Source organism: Bombina bombina, unplaced genomic scaffold (genome assembly GCF_027579735.1).
Source record: "Bombina bombina isolate aBomBom1 unplaced genomic scaffold, aBomBom1.pri scaffold_1415, whole genome shotgun sequence".
In the NCBI taxonomy this organism is placed as follows: domain Eukaryota; kingdom Metazoa; phylum Chordata; class Amphibia; order Anura; family Bombinatoridae; genus Bombina; species Bombina bombina.
This window is the reverse complement of record NW_026511275.1, coordinates 5,943-25,398: the sequence shown is the minus strand read 5'-3', so window position 1 is coordinate 25,398 and position 19,456 is coordinate 5,943. Positions and strand designations below refer to the sequence as shown.

The following is a 19,456-nucleotide window of genomic DNA, read 5'->3' as shown; positions in this document are numbered from 1 at the left end:
CAAAAATAAACTTTTATGGTTAAGATAGGGCATGTAATTTAAAACACGTTTCCAATTTACTTTTATCATCAAATTTGCTTTGTTCTCTTGGCATTCTGGGTAGGCTCATGTGCTAATTTCTAAGCCCATCTCTTATCTCAGTGCATTTTGACAGTTTTTCAGCGCTGGTTCATGTGTGCGCCTTATAGATAACATTGTGCTCACTCCCGTGGAGTTATTCATCAGTCAGCACTGATTGGCTAAATTGCAAGTCTGTCAAAAGAACTGAAATAAGGGGGCAGTCTGCAGAAGCTTAGGTACAGGTAATCACAGAGGTAAAATGTGTATTAATATAACTGTGTTATCCAAAACTAGGGAATGGGTAATAAAGGGATTATCCAAATGTTTTATTGTTAAAAAAAAAAAAAATATTGAGTAGACTATCCCTTTAAGAGCAAACATATTGCTTTCATGTCATTATCATTTTATATATATATATATATATATATATATATATATATATATATATATATATATATATATATATGTATTTATACACAGTGGAAAATAATCATACAATTAAGAGTGTGATTATTACACACCCTGAAAATAATGTACACAAAGCTTTAACCTTGTGTGATAGATTTGCTGTCAAGTGAGATGGTGCTTTGCCTTATCAGATGAGAACTCCAGCTTCAGCATGTCAGTCGCTTGCAAGCTATCTGACCTGCAGGCGCAACAGTTGTAAAAACTAATAAAGGGCAGCCTCACATTTCCCGTCAACTAAACTTCCCTTTTTATAGCCATGTGCGCCGGCATGGAAAGAAGAGTGTGCGCATGTTTACTGGGAGCGGTGACTGGCAGGGAGGGAAGAAGTTGCAAAAGGAGGAAAGAAATCTGTGATATTGGGAGGATTTTCCGGTACACGGGACATACCTCCCAATTCCGGAGCTTTCCCTGTAATACCAGGATGGGTGGCAACCCTAGCTATGCGCCCCCCACCCCAGATGGTTCCCTTATGTTGGAATAATTCTTAGTATTCTCAGTATATGTTAATCCAGCAGGGGATTAAATGGTACATTTTATAGCACACAATTGGGTGGGGTTTGGTTCTTTCTCTGCCTTTTCCTGTCCCCACTTTTATTTTTTCCATTTCCACAAATTTGTTACACGAAACTAATGTTTCCTCTTCCCCTTACAAGTGGTTGCTAGTGGGCAGCTCAGCGTATGAAGTCAGTGCAGCCAGCTCTGTATTTTTCGGGGGAGTGCTGATTGGCGTCATCTCGTTTGGACAATTGTCAGACCGTTTTGGGAGGAAACCTGTGTATGTGACAGGTGAGTGTGTCATACAGGTGTATCTCCTTGGGTTGGGTATATATTAGATCAGTTCTTTAGTTAAAGTATTGATTTATGAGGACTAAAGGAAGGGTATGAGTCATGTGCCTACAGGTAGTGTAAAATAAATGTGTACCAATGGAGGCATGGTCATTGGTTAAGTATCTGGTGAGTGGTGAGCTTTCGATAAGTATCTAAAGAGTGATCAGTGCTTGAGAAATCCCAGGGAGGGTTGGATTAAATGCAACATGAGTATGTGGAGGGAGTTGAGCGTCAGTTGAGTATGCGGGGAGGGGCTGGTGTAAGATTAGTATGTGAGGAGGGGCGAGTGTTATATTAGTATGTGAGGAGGGGCGAGTGGTATATTAGTATGTGAGGAGGGGCGAGTGGTATATTAGTATGTGAGGAGGGGCGAGTGGTATATTAGTATGTGAGGAGGGGCGAGTGTTAGATTAGTATGTGGGGAGGGGCGAGTGTTAGATTAGTATCTGAGGAGGAGCGAGTGGTATATTAGTATGTGAGGAGGGGCGAGTGGTATATTAGTATGTGGGGAGGGGCGAGTGTTAGATTAGTATCTGAGGAGGAGCGAGTGGTATATTAGTATGTGAGGAGGAGCGAGTGGTATATTAGTATGTGAGGAGGGGCGAGTGTTAGATTAGTATGTGAGGAGGGGCGAGTGTTATTAGTATATGAGGAGGGGCGAGTGTTATTAGTATATGAGGAGGGGCGAGTGTTATATTAGTATGTGAGGAGGGGCGAGTGTTATTAGTATATGAGGAGGGGCGAGTGTTATTAGTATATGAGGAGGGGCGAGTGTTATTAGTATGTGAGGAGGGGCGAGTGTTAGATTAGTATGTGAGGAGGGGCGAGTGGTATATTAGTATGTGAGGAGGGGCGAGTGTTAGATTAGTATGTGAGGAGGGGCGAGTGTTAGATTAGTATTTGAGGAGGGGCGAGTGGTATATTAGTATGTGAGGAGGGGCGAGTGGTATATTAGTATGTGAGGAGGGGCGAGTGTTAGATTAGTATGTGAGGAGGGGCGAGTGTTATTAGTATGTGAGGAGGGGCGAGTGTTATTAGTATATGAGGAGGGGCGAGTGTTATTAGTATATGAGGAGGGGCGAGTGTTATTAGTATATGAGGAGGGGCGAGTGTTATATTAGTATGTGAGGAGGGGCGAGTGTTAGATTAGTATGTGAGGAGGGGCGAGTGTTAGATTAGTATGTGAGGAGGGGCGAGTGTTAGATTAGTATGTGAGGAGGGGCGAGTGTTAGATTAGTATGTGAGGAGGGGCGAGTGTTAGATTAGTATGTGAGGAGGGGCGAGTGGTATATTAGTATGTGAGGAGGGGCGAGTGTTATATTAGTATGTGAGGAGGGGCAAGTGTTAGATTAGTATGTGAGGAGGAGCGAGTGTTAGATTAGTATGTGAGGAGGGGCGAGTGTTAGATTAGTATGTGAGGAGGGGCGAGTGTTAGATTAGTATGTGAGGAGGGGCGAGTGTTAGCTTAGTATGTGAGGAGGGGCGAGTGTTAGATTAGTATGTGAGGAGGGGCGAGTGTTAGCTTAGTATGTGAGGGGCAAGTGTTTGATTAGTATGTGAGGAGGGGCGAGTGTTAGCTTAGTATGTGAGGAGGGGCGTTTGTTTGATTAGTACACGGGGAGGGAAGAGTGTTGGATTAGTACACGGGGAGGGGCGAGTGTTGGATTAGTACACGGGGAGGGGCGAGTGTTGGATTAGTACACGGGGAGGGGCAAGTGTTGGATTAGTACATGGGGAGGGGCGAGTGTTGGATTAGTACACGGAGAGGGGCGAGTGTTGGATTAGTACACGGGGAGGGGCGAGTGTTGGATTAGTACACGGGGAGGGGCGAGTGTTGGATTAGTACACGGGGAGGGGCGAGTGTTGGATTAGTACACGGGGAGGGGGCGAATGTTGGATTAGTACACGGGGAGGGGCGAGTGTTGGATTAGTACACGGGGAGGGGCGAGTATTGGATTAGTACACGGGGAGGGGCGAGTGTTGGATTAGTACACGGGGAGGGGCGAGTATTGGATTAGTACACGGGGAGGGGCGAGTGTTAGATTAGTACACAAGGAGGAGAGACCGTGGGTGATGGGGAGCCCTTGCTCTTTCCTGTGTGGTCTGCATGACTGCCAGAGTCTTCTCACTGCATTCTTCTCTGGCATTTGAGGGTTACAGGACCCTCTAGATACCACAAGAGTAATGAACAGTAGTAACACTAGTGTGAGCTCAGGTGGGTTGTGTAGCTGCACTGGGGCCAGTGACTGTTAGCTAGTGGCTGAGCGTACAGAGCCCGCCCTCACCTACCCCTAGCTAAATAAAGGTTCTTCACCTCTAGAGGATGTTATTTAGCATTTTGGGCTCATATGGGAAACAAGAGGTTAATTACTAGAGCTCTGAGGTCACTATAACCGTATGCTGGCGGCTCTGACACATAATAATGTTACTGAGAGATGGAATGTATGACTTAACCCTTGCATAGCTGTCATCTTTACAAGGCAAATAGCTGTGTTACTAGTGTAGCAATGTGCTCTGCATGTGATGAGCACAACAGGCAAAATGTGTATACAATGGTCACTGATTAACCGCTAATAAGCGCCTCTCTCTACAGGTCTAGCGCTGGATGTCCTTTTCTCTCTGCTCAACGCTCTGTCTCCATCTCTCTCCCTTTTCCTCGTCACTCGGTTCATTGTCGGAGTTATGAATGGAGGAATGTCTCTCGTGGCCTTTGTGCTGCTTAATGAATACATCGGGTCGGCGTACTGGGCAATCGCTGGTAAATTACCTACCCATTTCATGCATTCAGTTACTGCTCGCTGTCCTGTTATATCCTCACACACTGCTCCCTGTCCTGTTATATCCTCACACACTGCTCTCTGTCCTGTTATACCCTCACACACTGCTGTCTGTCCTGTTATACCCTCACACACTGCTGTCTGTCCTGTTATACCTTCACACACTGCTCCCTGTCCTGTTTTACCCTCACACACTGCTCCCTGTCCTGTTTTACCCTCACCTCACACACTTCTCCCTGTCCTGTTATAACCTCACATACTGCTCCCTGTCCTGTTATAACCTCACATACTGCTCCCTGTCCTGTTATACCCTCACACACTGCTCCCTGTCCTGTTATACCCTCACACACTGCTACCTGTCCTGTTATACCCTCACATACTGCTCTCTGTCCTGTTATACCCTCACATACTGCTCTCTGTCCTGTTATACCCTCACACACAGCTCCCTGTCCTGTTATACCCTCACACACTGCTCACTGTCCTGTTATACCCTCACACACTGCTCACTGTCCTGTTATACCCTCACACACTGCTCCCTGTCCTGTTTTACCCACACACACTGCTCCCTGTACTGTTATACCCTCACACACTGCTGCCTGTCCTGTTATACCCTCACACACTGCTCCCTGTCCTGTTACATCCTCACACACTGCTCTCTGTCCTGTTATACCCTCACACACTGCCCCCTGTCCTGTTATAGCCTCACACACTGCTCCCTGTCCTGTTATACCCTCACACAATGTTCCCTGTCCTGTTATATCCTCACACACTGCTCCCTGTCCTGTTATACCCTCACACACTGCTCTCTGTCCTGTTATATCCTCACACACTGCCCCCTGTCCTGTTATACCCTCACACACTGCTCCCTGTCCTATTATACCCTCACACATTGCTCCCTGTCCTGTTATACCCTCACACACTGCTCACTGTCCTGTTATACCCTCACACACTGCTCCCTGTCCTGTTATACCCTCACACACTGCTCCCTGTCCTGTTATACACTCACACATTGCTCCCTGTCCTGTTATACCCTCACACACTGCTCACTGTCCTGTTATACCCTCACACACTACTCCCTGTCATGTTATATCCTCACACACTGCCCCCTGTCCTGTTATACCCTCACACACTGCTCCCTGTCCTGTTATACCCTCACACACTGCTCCCTGTCCTGTTATACCCTCACACACTGCTCCCTGTCCTGTTATACCCTCACACACTGCTCCCTGTCCTGTTATACCCTCACACACTTCTCCCTGTCCTGTTATACCCTCACACACTTCTCCCTGTCCTGTTATACCCTCACACACTGCTCCCTGTCCTGTTATACCCTCACACACTGCCTGTCCTGTTATACCCTCACACACTGCTCACTGTCCTGTTATAACCTCACACACTGCTCCCTGTCCTGTTATACCCTCACACACTTCTCCCTGTCCTGTTATACCCTCACACACTGCCTGTCCTGTTATACCCTCACACACTTCTCCCTGTCCTGTTATACCCTCACACACTGCCTGTCCTGTTGTACCCTCACATACTGCTCACTGTCCTGTTATACCCTCACACACTGCTCCCTGTCCTGTTATACCCTCACACACTGCTCCCTGTCCTGTTATAACCTCACACACTGCTCCCTGTCCTGTTTTACCCTCACACACTGCTCCCTGTCCTGTTTTACCCTCACCTCACACACTTCTCCCTGTCCTGTTATAACCTCACATACTGCTCCCTGTCCTGTTATAACCTCACATACTGCTCCCTGTCCTGTTATACCCTCACACACTGCTCCCTGTCCTGTTATACCCTCACACACTGCTCCCTGTCCTGTTATACCCTCACACACTGCTCCCTGTCACGTTATACCCTCACACACTGCTCCCTGTCCTGTTATACCCTCACACACTGCTACCTGTCCTGTTATACCCTCACATACTGCTCTCTGTCCTGTTATACCCTCACATACTGCTCTCTGTCCTGTTATACCCTCACACACAGCTCCCTGTCCTGTTATACCCTCACACACTGCTCACTGTCCTGTTATACCCTCACACACTGCTCACTGTCCTGTTATACCCTCACACACTGCTCACTGTCCTGTTATACCCTCACACACTGCTCACTGTCCTGTTTTACCCACACACACTGCTCCCTGTACTGTTATACCCTCACACACTGCTCCCTGTCCTGTTACATCCTCACACACTGCTCTCTGTCCTGTTATACCCTCACACACTGCCCCCTGTCCTGTTATAGCCTCACACACTGCTCCCTGTCCTGTTATACCCTCACACAATGTTCCCTGTCCTGTTATATCCTCACACACTGCTCCCTGTCCTGTTATACCCTCACACACTGCTCCCTGTCCTGTTATACCCTCACACACTGCTCTCTGTCCTGTTATATACTCACACACTGCCCCCTGTCCTGTTATACCCTCACACACTGCTCCCTGTCCTGTTATACCCTCACACACTGCTCCCTGTCCTGTTATACACTCACACATTGCTCCCTGTCCTGTTATACCCTCACACACTGCTCACTGTCCTGTTATACCCTCACACACTGCTCCCTGTCCTGTTATACCCTCACACACTGCTCCCTGTCCTGTTATACACTCACACATTGCTCCCTGTCCTGTTATACCCTCACACACTACTCCCTGTCATGTTATATCCTCACACACTGCCCCCTGTCCTGTTATACCCTCACACACTGCTCCCTGTCCTGTTATACCCTCACACACTGCCTGTCCTGTTATACCCTCACACACTGCTCACTGTCCTGTTATACCCTCACACACTGCTCCCTGTCCTGTTATACCCTCACACACTGCTCACTGTCCTGTTATAACCTCACACACTGCTCCCTGTCCTGTTATACCCTCACACACTTCTCCCTGTCCTGTTATACCCTCACACACTGCCTGTCCTGTTATACCCTCACACACTGCCTGTCCTGTTGTACCCTCACATACTGCTCACTGTCCTGTTATACCCTCACACACTGCTCCCTGTCCTGTTATACCCTCACACACTGCTCCCTGTCCTGTTATACCCTCACACACTGCTCACTGTCCTGTTATACCCTCACACACTGCTCCCTGTCCTGTTATACCCTCACACACTGCTCCCTGTCTTGTTATACCCTCACACACTGCTCCCTGTCCTGTTATATCCTCACACACTGCTCCCTGTCCTGTTATACCCTCACACACAGCTCCCTGTCCTGTAATACCCTCACACACTGCTTCCTTTCCTGTTATACCCTCACACACTGCTCCTTGTCCTGTTATACCCTCACACACTGCTCACTGTCCTGTTATACCCTCACACACTGCTCCCTGTCCTGTTATACCCTCACACACTGCTCCCTGTCCTGTTATACCCTCACACACTGCTCACTGTCCTGTTATACCCTCACACACTTCTCCCTGTCCTGTTATACCCTCACACACTGCCTGTCCTGTTATACCCTCACACACTTCTCCCTGTCCTGTTATACCCTCACACACTGCCTGTCCTGTTGTACCCTCACATACTGCTCACTGTCCTGTTATACCCTCACACACTGCCCCCTGTCCTGTTATACCCTCACACACTGCTCCCTGTCCTGTTATATCCTCACACACTGCTCCCTGTCCTGTTATACCCTCACACACTGCTCACTGTCCTGTTATACCCTCACACACTGTTCCCTGTCCTGTTATACCCTCACACACTGCTCCCTGTCCTGTTATACCCTCACACACTGTTCCCTGTCCTGTTATACCCTCACACACTGCTCCCTGTCCTGTTATACCCTCACACACTGCTCCCTGTCCTGTTATACCCTCACACACTGCTCCCTGTCCTGTTATACCCTCACATGCCGCACCCTTGGATATGTAATGTATGTGATGTCTCATTTTGCTCACCCTATTCCCTCAGGCTCGATCGGAGGTCTGTGTTTTGCTCTGGGCATCTCTCAGTTTGCCCTCATTGGATATTTTATCCGTTCCTGGAGACTGCTGGCTCTGCTGGTGAATGTGCAGGGTGCATGCGTGTTCCTGCTGTCACTGTGAGTACTGTGTGTAGTTTATTTGTGAGAAGAGCACTATCAGTGTCATATGATAAGCTAGCTTATGGGAGGAGCGCTATCTGTGTCATGTGATCAACTAGCTTATGGGGACAGTGCTATCTGTGTCATGTGATCAGCTAGCTTATGGGGAGAGCACTATCTGTGTCATGTGATCAGCTATCTTATGGGGACAGTGCTATCTATGTCATGTGACCAGCTAGCTTATGGGAAGAGCACTATCTATGTCATGTGATCAGCTAGCTTATGGGAAGAGCGCTATCTGTGTCATGTGATCAGCTAGTTTATGGGGAGAGCACTATCTGTGTCATGTGATCAGCTAGTTTATGGGGAGAGCGCTATCTGTGTCATGTGATCAGCTAGTTTATGGGGAGAGCGCTATCTGTGTCATGTGATCAGCTAGTTTATGGGGAGAGCGCTATCTATGTCATGTGATCAGCTAGCTTTATGGGGAGAGCGCTATCTGTGTCATGTGATCAGCTAGTTTATGGGGAGAGCACTATCTGTGTCATGTGATCAGCTGGCTTATGGGGAGAGCACTATCTGTGTCATGTGATCAGCTAGTTTATGGGGAGAGCACTATCTGTGTCATGTGATCAGCTAGTTTATGGGGAGAGCGCTATCTGTGTCATGTGATCAGCTAGTTTATGGGGAGAGCACTATCTGTGTCATGTGATCAGCTAGCTTATGGGAGGAGCGCTATCTGTGTCATGTGATCAACTAGCTTATGGGAGGAGCGCTATCTGTGTCATGTGATCAACTAGCTTATGGGAAGAGCGCTATTTGTGTCATGTGATCAGCTAGCTTATGGGAAGAGCGCTATTTGTGTCATGTGATCAGCTAGCTTATGGGAAGAGCGCTATCTATCATGTGATCAGCTAGTTTATGGGGAGAGCACTATCTGTCATGTGATCAGCTAGCTTATGGGAAGAGCACTATCTGTGTCAAGTGATCAGCTAGCTTATGGGAGGAGCACTATCTATGTCATGTGATCAGCTAGTTTATGGGAAGAGCACTATCTGTCATGTGATCAGCTAGCTTATGGGAAGAGCACTATCTGGTTCATGTGATCAGCTAGCTTATGGGAAGAGCACTATCTGTGTCATGTGATCAGCTAGCTTATGGGAAGAGCACTATCTATGTCATGTGATCAGCTATCTTATGGGAAGAGCACTATCTGTGTCATGTGATCAGCTAGCTTATGGGTGAGAGCGCTATCTGTCATGTTATCAGCTAACTTATGGGGAGAGCACTATCTATGTTATGTGATCAGCTAGCTTATGGGAATAGCACTATCTGTGTCATGTGATCAGCTAGCTTATGGGAAGAGCACTATCTATGTCATGTGATCAGCTAGCTTATGGGAATAGCGCTATCTGTGTCATGTGATCAGCTAGTTTATGGGTGAGAGCGCTATCTGTCATGTTATCAGCTAACTTATGGGGAGAGCACTATCTATGTTATGTGATCAGCTAGTTTATGGGAATAGCACTATCTGTGTCATGTGATCAGCTAGCTTATGGGATTAGCACTATCTGTGTCATGTGATCAGCTAGTTTATGGGAATAGCACTATCTGTGTCATGTGATCAGCTAGCTTATGGGAAGAGCACTATCTGTGTCATGTGATCAGCTAGCTTATGGGAAGAGCACTATCTGTGTCATGTGATCAGCTATCTTATGGGAAGAGTGTTGTTTGTGTCATGTGATCAGATAGCTTATGGGAAGATTACTATCTGTGTCATGTGATCAGCTAGCTTATGGGGACAGTGCTATCTGTGTCATGTGACCAGCTAGCTTATGGGGACAGTGCTATCTGTGTCATGTGACCAGCTAGCTTATGGGGAGAGCACTATCTGTGTCATGTGATCAGCTAGCTTATGGGAAGAGCACTATCTATGTCATGTGATCAGCTATCTTATGGGGAGAGCACTATCTGTGTCATGTGACCAGCTAGCTTATGGGGAGAGCACTATCTGTCATGTGATCAGCTAGCTTATGGGAAGAGCACTATCTGTGTCATGTGATCAGCTAGCTTATGGGAAGAGTGTTGTGTGTGTCATGTGATCAGCTAGCTTATGGGGACAGTGCTATCTGTGTCATGTGACCAGCTAGCTTATGGGGAGAGCACTAGCTGTGTCATGTGATCAGCTATCTTATGGGAATAGCACTATCTGTGTCATGTGATCAGCTATCTTATGGGAAGAGCACTATCTGTGGCATGTGATCAGCTAGCTTATGGGAAGAGCACTATCTGTCATGTGATCAGCTATCTTATGGGAAGAGCACTATCTGTGTCATGTGATCAGCTAGCTTATGGGAAGAGCACTGTCTGTGTCATGTGATCAGCTAGTTTATGGGAAGAACATTGTCTGTGTCATGTGATCAGCTAGTTTATGGGAAGAACACTGTCTGTGTCGTGATCAGCTAGCTTATGGGAAGAGCACTATCTATGTCATGTGATCAGCTAGCTTATGGGAAGAGCACTATCTGTGTCATGTGATCAGCTAGCTTATGGGAAGAGCACTATCTGTGTCATGTGATCAGCTAGCTTATGGGAAGAGTGTTGTTTGTGTCATGTGATCAGCTAGTTTATGGGAAGAGCACTATCTATGTCATGTGATCAGCTAGCTTATGGGAAGAGCACTATCTGTGTCATGTGATCAGCTAGCTTATGGGAAGAGTGTTGTTTGTGTCATGTGATCAGCTAGTTTATGGGAAGAGCACTATCTATGTCATGTGATCAGCTAGCTTATGGGAAGAGCACTATCTATGTCATGTGATCAGCTGGCTTATGGGAAGAGCACTATCTATGTCATGTGATCAGCTAGTTTATGGGAAGAGCACTATCTATGTCATGTGATCAGCTAGTTTATGGGAAGAGCACTATCTATGTCATGTGATCAGCTGGCTTATGGGAAGAGCACTATCTATGTCATGTGATCAGCTAGTTTATGGGAAGAGCACTATCTATGTTATGTGATCAGCTGGCTTATGGGAAGAGCACTATCTGTGTCATGTGATCAGCTAGCTTATGGGAAGAGCACTATCTATGTCATGTGATCAGCTGGCTTATGGGAAGAGCACTATCTGTGTCATGTGATCAGCTAGCTTATGGGAAGAGCACTATCTGTGTCATGTGATCAGCTAGCTTATGGGAAGAGCACTATCTATGTCATGTGATCAGCTGGCTTATGGGAAGAGCACTATCTATGTCATGTGATCAGCTAGCTTATGGGAAGAGCACTATCTATGTCATGTGATCAGCTGGCTTATGGGAAGAGCACTGTCTGTGTCATGTGATCAGCTAGCTTATGGGAAGAGCACTATCTATGTCATGTGATCAGCTGGCTTATGGGAAGAGCACTATCTATGTCATGTGATCAGCTGGCTTATGGGGAGAGCACTATCTATGTCATGTGATCAGCTGGCTTATGGGAAGAGCACTATCTGTGTCATGTGATCAGCTAACTTATGGGGAGAGCGTTGTGTGTGTCATGTGATCAGCTAGTTTATGGGGAGAGCGTGATCTGTGTCATGTGATCAGTTAGCTTATGGGAAGAGCTCTTTCTATGTCATGTGATCAGCTAGCTTATGGGAAGAGCACTATCTATGTCATGTGATCAGCTGGCTTATGGGAAGAGCACTATCTGTGTCATGTGATCAGCTGGCTTATGGGGAGAGCGGTATCTGTGTCATGTGATCAGCTAGCTTATGGGGAGAGCGTTGTGTGTGTCGTGTGATCAGCTAGTTTATGGGGAGAGCGCAATCTGTGTCATGTGATCAGTTAGCTTATGGGAAGAGCTCTGTCTATGTCATGTGATCAGCTAGCTTATTGGAAGAGCACTTTGTGGGTGATGTGATCAATTAGCTTATGGAAAGAGCGCTGTCTTTTAAAATGGAAAAATTCTCACCCTGACCTACAAAGCCCTCACGAATGCTGCCCCACCCTACCTGTCCTAACTCATCAACAAATATACTCCAGCCCGCCCCCCTAAGATCCAACAATGACCTTCTCCTTGTGTACTCCTCCTCTCATGCTAGACTACAGGACTTCTCTCGTGTGGCGCCAACCCTCTGGAACGCACTTCCTCGAGCTGTCAGACTTTCACCTAACCTCTCCTCCTTTTAAACGTTCCCCTAAGACCTTTTTGTTCAGGAAAGCTTTTAATCCGACTCATTAACAAATGAATTTCACTCATCTGTCTCCTCACCAATATCATTCTCACCTTTGCAGTCCCCACCTCCTGTTTCCCATCCTCTTACCCATCTAGATTGTAAGTTCCCATGGGAATAGGGCTCTCAATTCCCCCTGTATTTGTCTGTAAAATTTTGTCTTTCATTGTATTGTTTCTCCGTTGTACTTTTATCTTTGTACTCATGGGCAGCGCTGCACTTATAAATAAATAATAATAATCTGTGCCATGTGATCAGCTAGCTTATGGGAAGAGCGCTGTATGTGTCATGTGATCAGATAGCTTATGGGAAGAGTTCTATCTGTAATCTGTGTTATGGGATCAGCTAGCTTATGGGAAGAGCGCTGTTTGTGTCATGTGATCAGATAGCTTATGGGAAGAGTTCTATCTGTAATCTGTGTTATGGGATCAGCTAGCTTATGGGAAGAGCGCTGTTTGTGTCATGTGATCAGATAGCTTATGGGAAGAGCGCTGTATGTGTCGTGATCAGCTAGCTTATGGGAAGAGCGCTGTTTGTGTCATGTGATCAGATAGCTTATGGGAAGAGCGCTGTTTGTGTCATGTGATCAGATAGCTTATGGGAAGAGCGCTGTTTGTGTCATGTGATCAGATAGCTTATGGGAAGAGCGCTGTTTGTGTCATGTGATCAGATAGCTTATGGGAAGAGCGCTGTTTGTGTCATGTGATCAGATAGCTTATGGGAAGAGCGCTGTTTGTGTCATGTGATCAGATAGCTTATGGGAAGAGTTCTATCTGTAATCTGTGTTATGGGATCAGCTAGCTTATGGGAAGAGCGCTGTATGTCATGTGATCAGATAGCTTATGGGAAGAGTTCTATCTGTAATCTGTGTTATGGGATCTGCTATGTTATGTGAAGAGCGCTGTATGTATGTCATGTGATCAGCTAGCTTATGGGAAGAGTTCTATCTTTGTTACGTGATCTGCTAGCTTATGGGAAGAACGCTGTATGTGTCATGTGATCAGCTAGCTTATGGGAAGAGCGCTGTATGTGTCATGTGATCAGATAGCTTATGGGAAGAGTTCTATCTGTAATCTGTGTTATGTGATCTGCTATCTTATGTGAAGAGCGCTGTATGTATGTCATGTGATCAGCTAGCTTATGGGAAGAGCGTTATCTGTGTTATGTGATCTGCTAGCGTATGTGAAGAGCGCTGTATGTATATCATGTGATCAGCTAGCTTATGGGAAGAACGCTGTGTGTGTCATGTGATCAGCTAGCTTATGGGAAGAGCGTTATCTGTGTTATGTGATCTGCTAGCGTATGTGAAGAGCGCTGTATGTATATCATGTGATCAGCTAGCTTATAGGAAGAACGCTGTGTGTGTTACGTGATCTGCTAGCTTATGTGAAGAGTGCTGTCTGTGCCATGTGATCAGGTAGCTTATGGGAAGAGTGTGGTGTGTGTCATGTGATCAATTAGCTTATGGAAGGAGCTCTCTCTGTTTCATTTGATCTGCTAGCTTATGGGAGGAGCACTATGTCATGTGATCAGCTAGCTTATGAGAAGAGCGCTGTGTGTGTCATGTGATCAGCTTGCTTATAGAGATCACTATGTGTGTCGTGATCATCTTACTTATAGAGAGCACTATGTGTCACCTGATAACCTCACTTATGGAAAGAGGCGAGAGCGCTGGGTGTCAGGTGATTAGTTTGCTTACAGAGAGACAGTCGAGAGCGCTGGGTGTCAGGTGATCAGTTTGCTTATGGAAAGAGAAGAGAGCGCTGAGTGTCATGTGATCAGTTTGCTTATAGAGAGAGGCGAGAGCGCTGGGTGTCAGGTTATTAGTTTGCTTACAGATAGAGAGTGGAGAGCGCTGGGTGTCAGGTGATCAGTTTGCTTATGGAAAGAGAAGAGAGCGCTGAGTGTCATGTGATCAGTTTGCTTATGGAGAGAGGCGAGAGCACAGTGTCAGGTGATCAGTTTGCTTATGGAAAGAGATGAGAGCGCTTCATGTCAGGTAATCAGTTTGCTTATGGAAAGAGATGACAGCGCTGCATGTCAGGTAATCAATTTGCTTATGGAGAGAGGCGAGAGCGCTGGGTGTCAGGTGATCAGTTTGCTTATGGAAAGAGGCAAGAGCGCTGGGTGTCAGGTAATCAGTTTGCTTACAGAGAGAGGCGAGAGCGCTGAGTGTCATGTGATCAGTTTGCTTATGGATACAGGCGAGAGCGCTGAGTGTGATGTGAACAGTTTGCTTATAGAGAGAGGCGAGAGCACTAGGTGTCAGGTGATCAGTTTGCTTATAGAGAGAGGCGAGAGCACTGCGTGTCAGGTGATCAGTTTGCTTATGGAAAGAGGCGAGAGCGCTGCATGTCAGGTGATCAGTTTGCTTATAGAGAGAGGCGAGAGCGCTAGGTGTCAGGTGATCAGTTTGCTTATAGAGAGAGGCGAGAGCGCTGCATGTCAAGTGATCAGTTTGCTTATAGAGAGAGGCGAGAGCACTGCGTGTCAGGTGATCAGTTTGCTTATGGAAAGAGGCGAGAGCGCTGCATGTCAGGTGATCAGTTTGCTTATAGAGAGAGGCGAGAGCGCTGGGTGTCAGTTGATCAGTTTGCTTATGGAGAGGGTAGAGCACTGTTTGCTATTGAAAGTACACTTTTTTTATATGCATAATATGTCAGCTGTGAGTGTACCCATCTGTAGAGTCAGTTACTAACCAGTAACATGTGGAATTGCGAGCACACCTGCCTGTAATGACATGATATACAGGGCCCCCCATCACTGTATCACTATTTATAGGTGTATCCCAGAATCGCCGCGCTGGCTGTACGCTCAGGGACGGCTCCATGAAGCAAAAAATTCTCTGCTCTCTATTGGCCGCAGAAACTGCCGAAAAATGAGCTCTTTTTCCCTTTCTCCAAAGCAAAGAGACAGCGTAAGCCACGGTAACATCCTCACTATATTCCGGCACAAAGCTCTGCAGCGTCGCACTCTCATCATGATGTGGGTTTGGTAAGTTGCACGTGAGCACCTCATGTTTCTATATTACTAAGTAAATGCATAAGCCGGGCGATGGGTGACCCACCCTTCAATTGTTTATGGGGACATAAAATAGTGATTTAACAGTTATTGTAATAAGAGAGTTGTATTATTTTATTAGTGTTGCACCTCATTCCTTCCCTGGTAACGTAAAATAAATTAGTCCAGCAACCTCTATCTCCCCTGGCAGTTTTTTCATATTGACGTGAGATGTTAGTACACGAGACCACTGGGTTATAGTGTTACTGATGGTTATGACAGCTGTGACGTGAGATGTACAGGAGACCACTGGGTTATAGTGTTACTGATGGTTATGACAGCTGTGACGTGAGATGTACAGGAGACCACTGGGTTATAGTGTTACTGATGGTTATGTCAGCTGTGACGTGAGATGTACAGGAGACCACTGGGTTATAGTGTTACTGATGGTTATGACAGCTGTGACGTGAGATGTACAGGAGACCACTGGGTTATAGTGTTACTGATGGTTATGTCAGCTGTGACGTGAGATGTTAGTACAGGAGACCACTGGGTTATAGTGTTACTGTTGGTTATTACAGCTGTGACGTGAGATGTACAGGAGACCACTGGGTTATAGTGTTACTGATGGTTATGTCAGCTGTGACGTGAGATGTACAGGAGACCACTGGGTTATAGTGTTACTGATGGTTATGTCAGCTGTGACGTGAGATGTTAGTACAGGAGACCACTGGGTTATAGTGTTACTGATGGTTATGACAGCTGTGACGTGAGATGTTAGTACAGGAGACCACTGGGTTATAGTGTTACTGATGGTTATGTCAGCTGTGACGTGAGATGTACAGGAGACCACTGGGTTATAGTGTTACTGATGGTTATGTCAGCTGTGACGTGAGATGTACAGGAGACCACTGGGTTATAGTGTTACTGATGGTTATGACAGCTGTGACGTGAGATGTTAGTACAGGAGACCACTGGGTTATAGTGTTACTGATGGTTGTGACAGCTGTGACGTGAGATGTACAGGAGACCACTGGGTTATAGTGTTACTGATGGTTATGACAGCTGTGACGTGAGATGTTAGTACAGGAGACCACTGGGTTATAGTGTTACTGATGGTTATGTCAGCTGTGACGTTATATATTAGTACAGGAGACCACTGGGTTATAGTGTTACTGATGGTTATGTCAGCTGTGACGTGAGATGTACAGGAGACCACTGGGTTATAGTGTTACTGATGGTTATGTCAGCTGTGACGTGAGATGTTAGTACAGGAGACCACTGGGTTATAGTGTTACTGATGGTTATGACAGCTGTGACGTGAGATGTACAGGAGACCACTGGGTTATAGTGTTACTGATGGTTATGTCAGCTGTGACGTGAGATGTTAGTACAGGAGACCACTGGGTTATAGTGTTACTGATGGTTATGACAGCTGTGACGTGAGATGTTAGTACAGGAGACCACTGGGTTATAGTGTTACTGATGGTTATGTCAGCTGTGACGTGAGATGTTAGTACAGGAGACCACTGGGTTATAGTGTTACTGATGGTTATGACAGCTGTGACGTGAGATGTACAGGAGACCACTGGGTTATAGTGTTACTGATGGTTATGTCAGCTGTGACGTGAGATGTTAGTACAGGAGACTACTGGGTTATAGTGTTACTGATGGTTATGTCAGCTGTGACGTGAGATGTACAGGAGACCACTGGGTTATAGTGTTACTGATGGTTATGACAGCTGTGACGTGAGATGTACAGGAGACCACTGGGTTATAGTGTTACTGATGGTTATGACAGCTGTGACGTGAGATGTACAGGAGACCACTGGGTTATAGTGTTACTGATGGTTATGACAGCTGTGACGTGAGATGTACAGGTGACCACTGGGTTATAGTGTTACTGATGGTTATGTCAGCTGTGACGTGAGATGTACAGGAGACCACTGGGTTATAGTGTTACTGATGGTTATGTCAGCTGTGACGTGAGATGTTAGTACAGGAGACCACTGGGTTATAGTGTTACAGATGGTTATGTCAGCTGTGACGTGAGATGTACAGGAGACCACTGGGTTATAGTGTTACTGATGGTTATGTCAGCTGTGACGTGAGATGTTAGTACAGGAGACCACTGGGTTATAGTGTTACTGATGGTTATGTCAGCTGTGACGTGAGATGTTAGTACAGGAGACCACTGGGTTATAGTGTTACTGATGGTTATTTCAGCTGTGACGTGAGATGTACAGGAGACCACTGGGTTATAGTGTTACTGATGGTTATGTCAGCTGTGACGTGAGATGTACAGGAGACCACTGGGTTATAGTGTTACAGATGGTTATGTCAGCTGTGACGTGAGATGTTAGTACAGGAGACCACTGGGTTATAGTGTTACTGATGGTTATGTCAGCTGTGACGTGAGATGTACAGGAGACCACTGGGTTATAGTGTTACTGATGGTTATGACAGCTGTGACGTGAGATGTTAGTACAGGAGACCACTGGGTTATAGTGTTACTGATGGTTATGACAGCTGTGACGTGAGATGTACAGAAGACCACTGGGTTATAGTGTTACTGATGGTTATGACAGCTGTGACGTGAGATGTACAGGAGACCACTGGGTTATAGTGTTACTGATGGTTATGTCAGCTGTGACGTGAGATGTACAGAAGACCACTGGGTTATAGTGTTACTGATGGTTGTGACAGCTGTGACGTGAGATGTACAGGAGACCACTGGGTTATAGTGTTACTGATGGTTATGTCAGCTGTGACGTGAGATGTTAGTACAGGAGACCACTGGGTTATAGTGTTACAGATGGTTATGTCAGCTGTGACGTGAGATGTTAGTACAGGAGACCACTGGGTTATAGTGTTACTGATGGTTATTTCAGCTGTGACGTGAGATGTACAGGAGACCACTGGGTTATAGTGTTACTGATGGTTATGTCAGCTGTGACGTGAGATGTACAGGAGACCACTGGGTTATAGTGTTACTGATGGTTATGTCAGCTGTGACGTGAGATGTTAGTACAGGAGACCACTGGGTTATAGTGTTACTGATGGTTATGACAGCTGTGACGTGAGATGTACAGGAGACCACTGGGTTATAGTGTTACTGATGGTTATGTCAGCTGTGACGTGAGATGTACAGGAGACCACTGGGTTATAGTGTTACTGTTGGTTATGACAGCTGTGACGTGAGATGTTAGTACAGGAGACCACTGGGTTATAGTGTTACTGATGGTTATGTCAGCTGTGACGTGAGATGTACAGGAGACCCCTGGGTTATAGTGTTACTGATGGTTATGTCAGCTGTGACGTGAGATGTACAGGAGACCACTGGGTTATAGTGTTACAGATGGTTATGACAGCTGTGACGTGAGATGTTAGTACAGGAGACCACTGGGTTATAGTGTTACTGATGGTTATGTCAGCTGTGACGTGAGATGTTAGTACAGGAGACCACTGGGTTATAGTGTTACTGATGGTTATGACAGCTGTGACGTGAGATGTTAGTACAGGAGACCACTGGGTTATAGTGTTACTGATGGTTATGACAGCTGTGACGTGAGATGTTAGTACAGGAGACCACTGGGTTATAGTGTTACTGATGGTTATGTCACCTGTGACGTGAGATGTTAGTACAGGAGACCACTGGGTTATAGTGTTACTGATGGTTATGTCAGCTGTGACGTGAGATGTTAGTACAGGAGACCACTGGGTTATAGTGTTACTGATGGTTATGTCACCTGTGACGTGAGATGTTAGTACAGGAGACCACTGGGTTATAGTGTTACTGATGGTTATGACAGCTGTGACGTGAGATGTACAGAAGACCACTGGGTTATAGTGTTACTGATGGTTATGTCAGCTGTGACGTGAGATGTTAGTACAGGAGACCACTGGGTTATAGTGTTACTGATGGTTATGTCAGCTGTGACGTGAGATGTTAGTACAGGAGACCACTGGGTTATAGTGTTACTGATGGTTATGACAGCTGTGACGTGAGATGTACAGAAGACCACTGGGTTATAGTGTTACTGATGGTTATGTCAGCTGTGACGTGAGATG

At 46.2% G+C, this 19,456-nt stretch overlaps 1 protein-coding gene across 1 annotated transcript in view; it reads left to right on the top strand.

Moving 5' to 3' along the window:
* SLC22A15 (solute carrier family 22 member 15) overlaps window positions 1–15,383 on the top strand; it is a gene marked incomplete at its 5' end in the record, with an annotated part of 39,434 nt that extends 24,051 nt beyond the window's left edge. Inside the window, 4 exons of the mRNA XM_053696520.1 lie at window positions 1,182–1,314; window positions 3,950–4,114; window positions 8,063–8,192; window positions 15,167–15,383. Of these exons, the coding sequence (XP_053552495.1) occupies window positions 1,182–1,314; window positions 3,950–4,114; window positions 8,063–8,192; window positions 15,167–15,383 (645 nt within the window). The remainder of the gene's footprint in view (window positions 1–1,181; window positions 1,315–3,949; window positions 4,115–8,062; window positions 8,193–15,166) is intronic.
* Window positions 15,384–19,456: the final 4,073 nt, after the last annotated feature.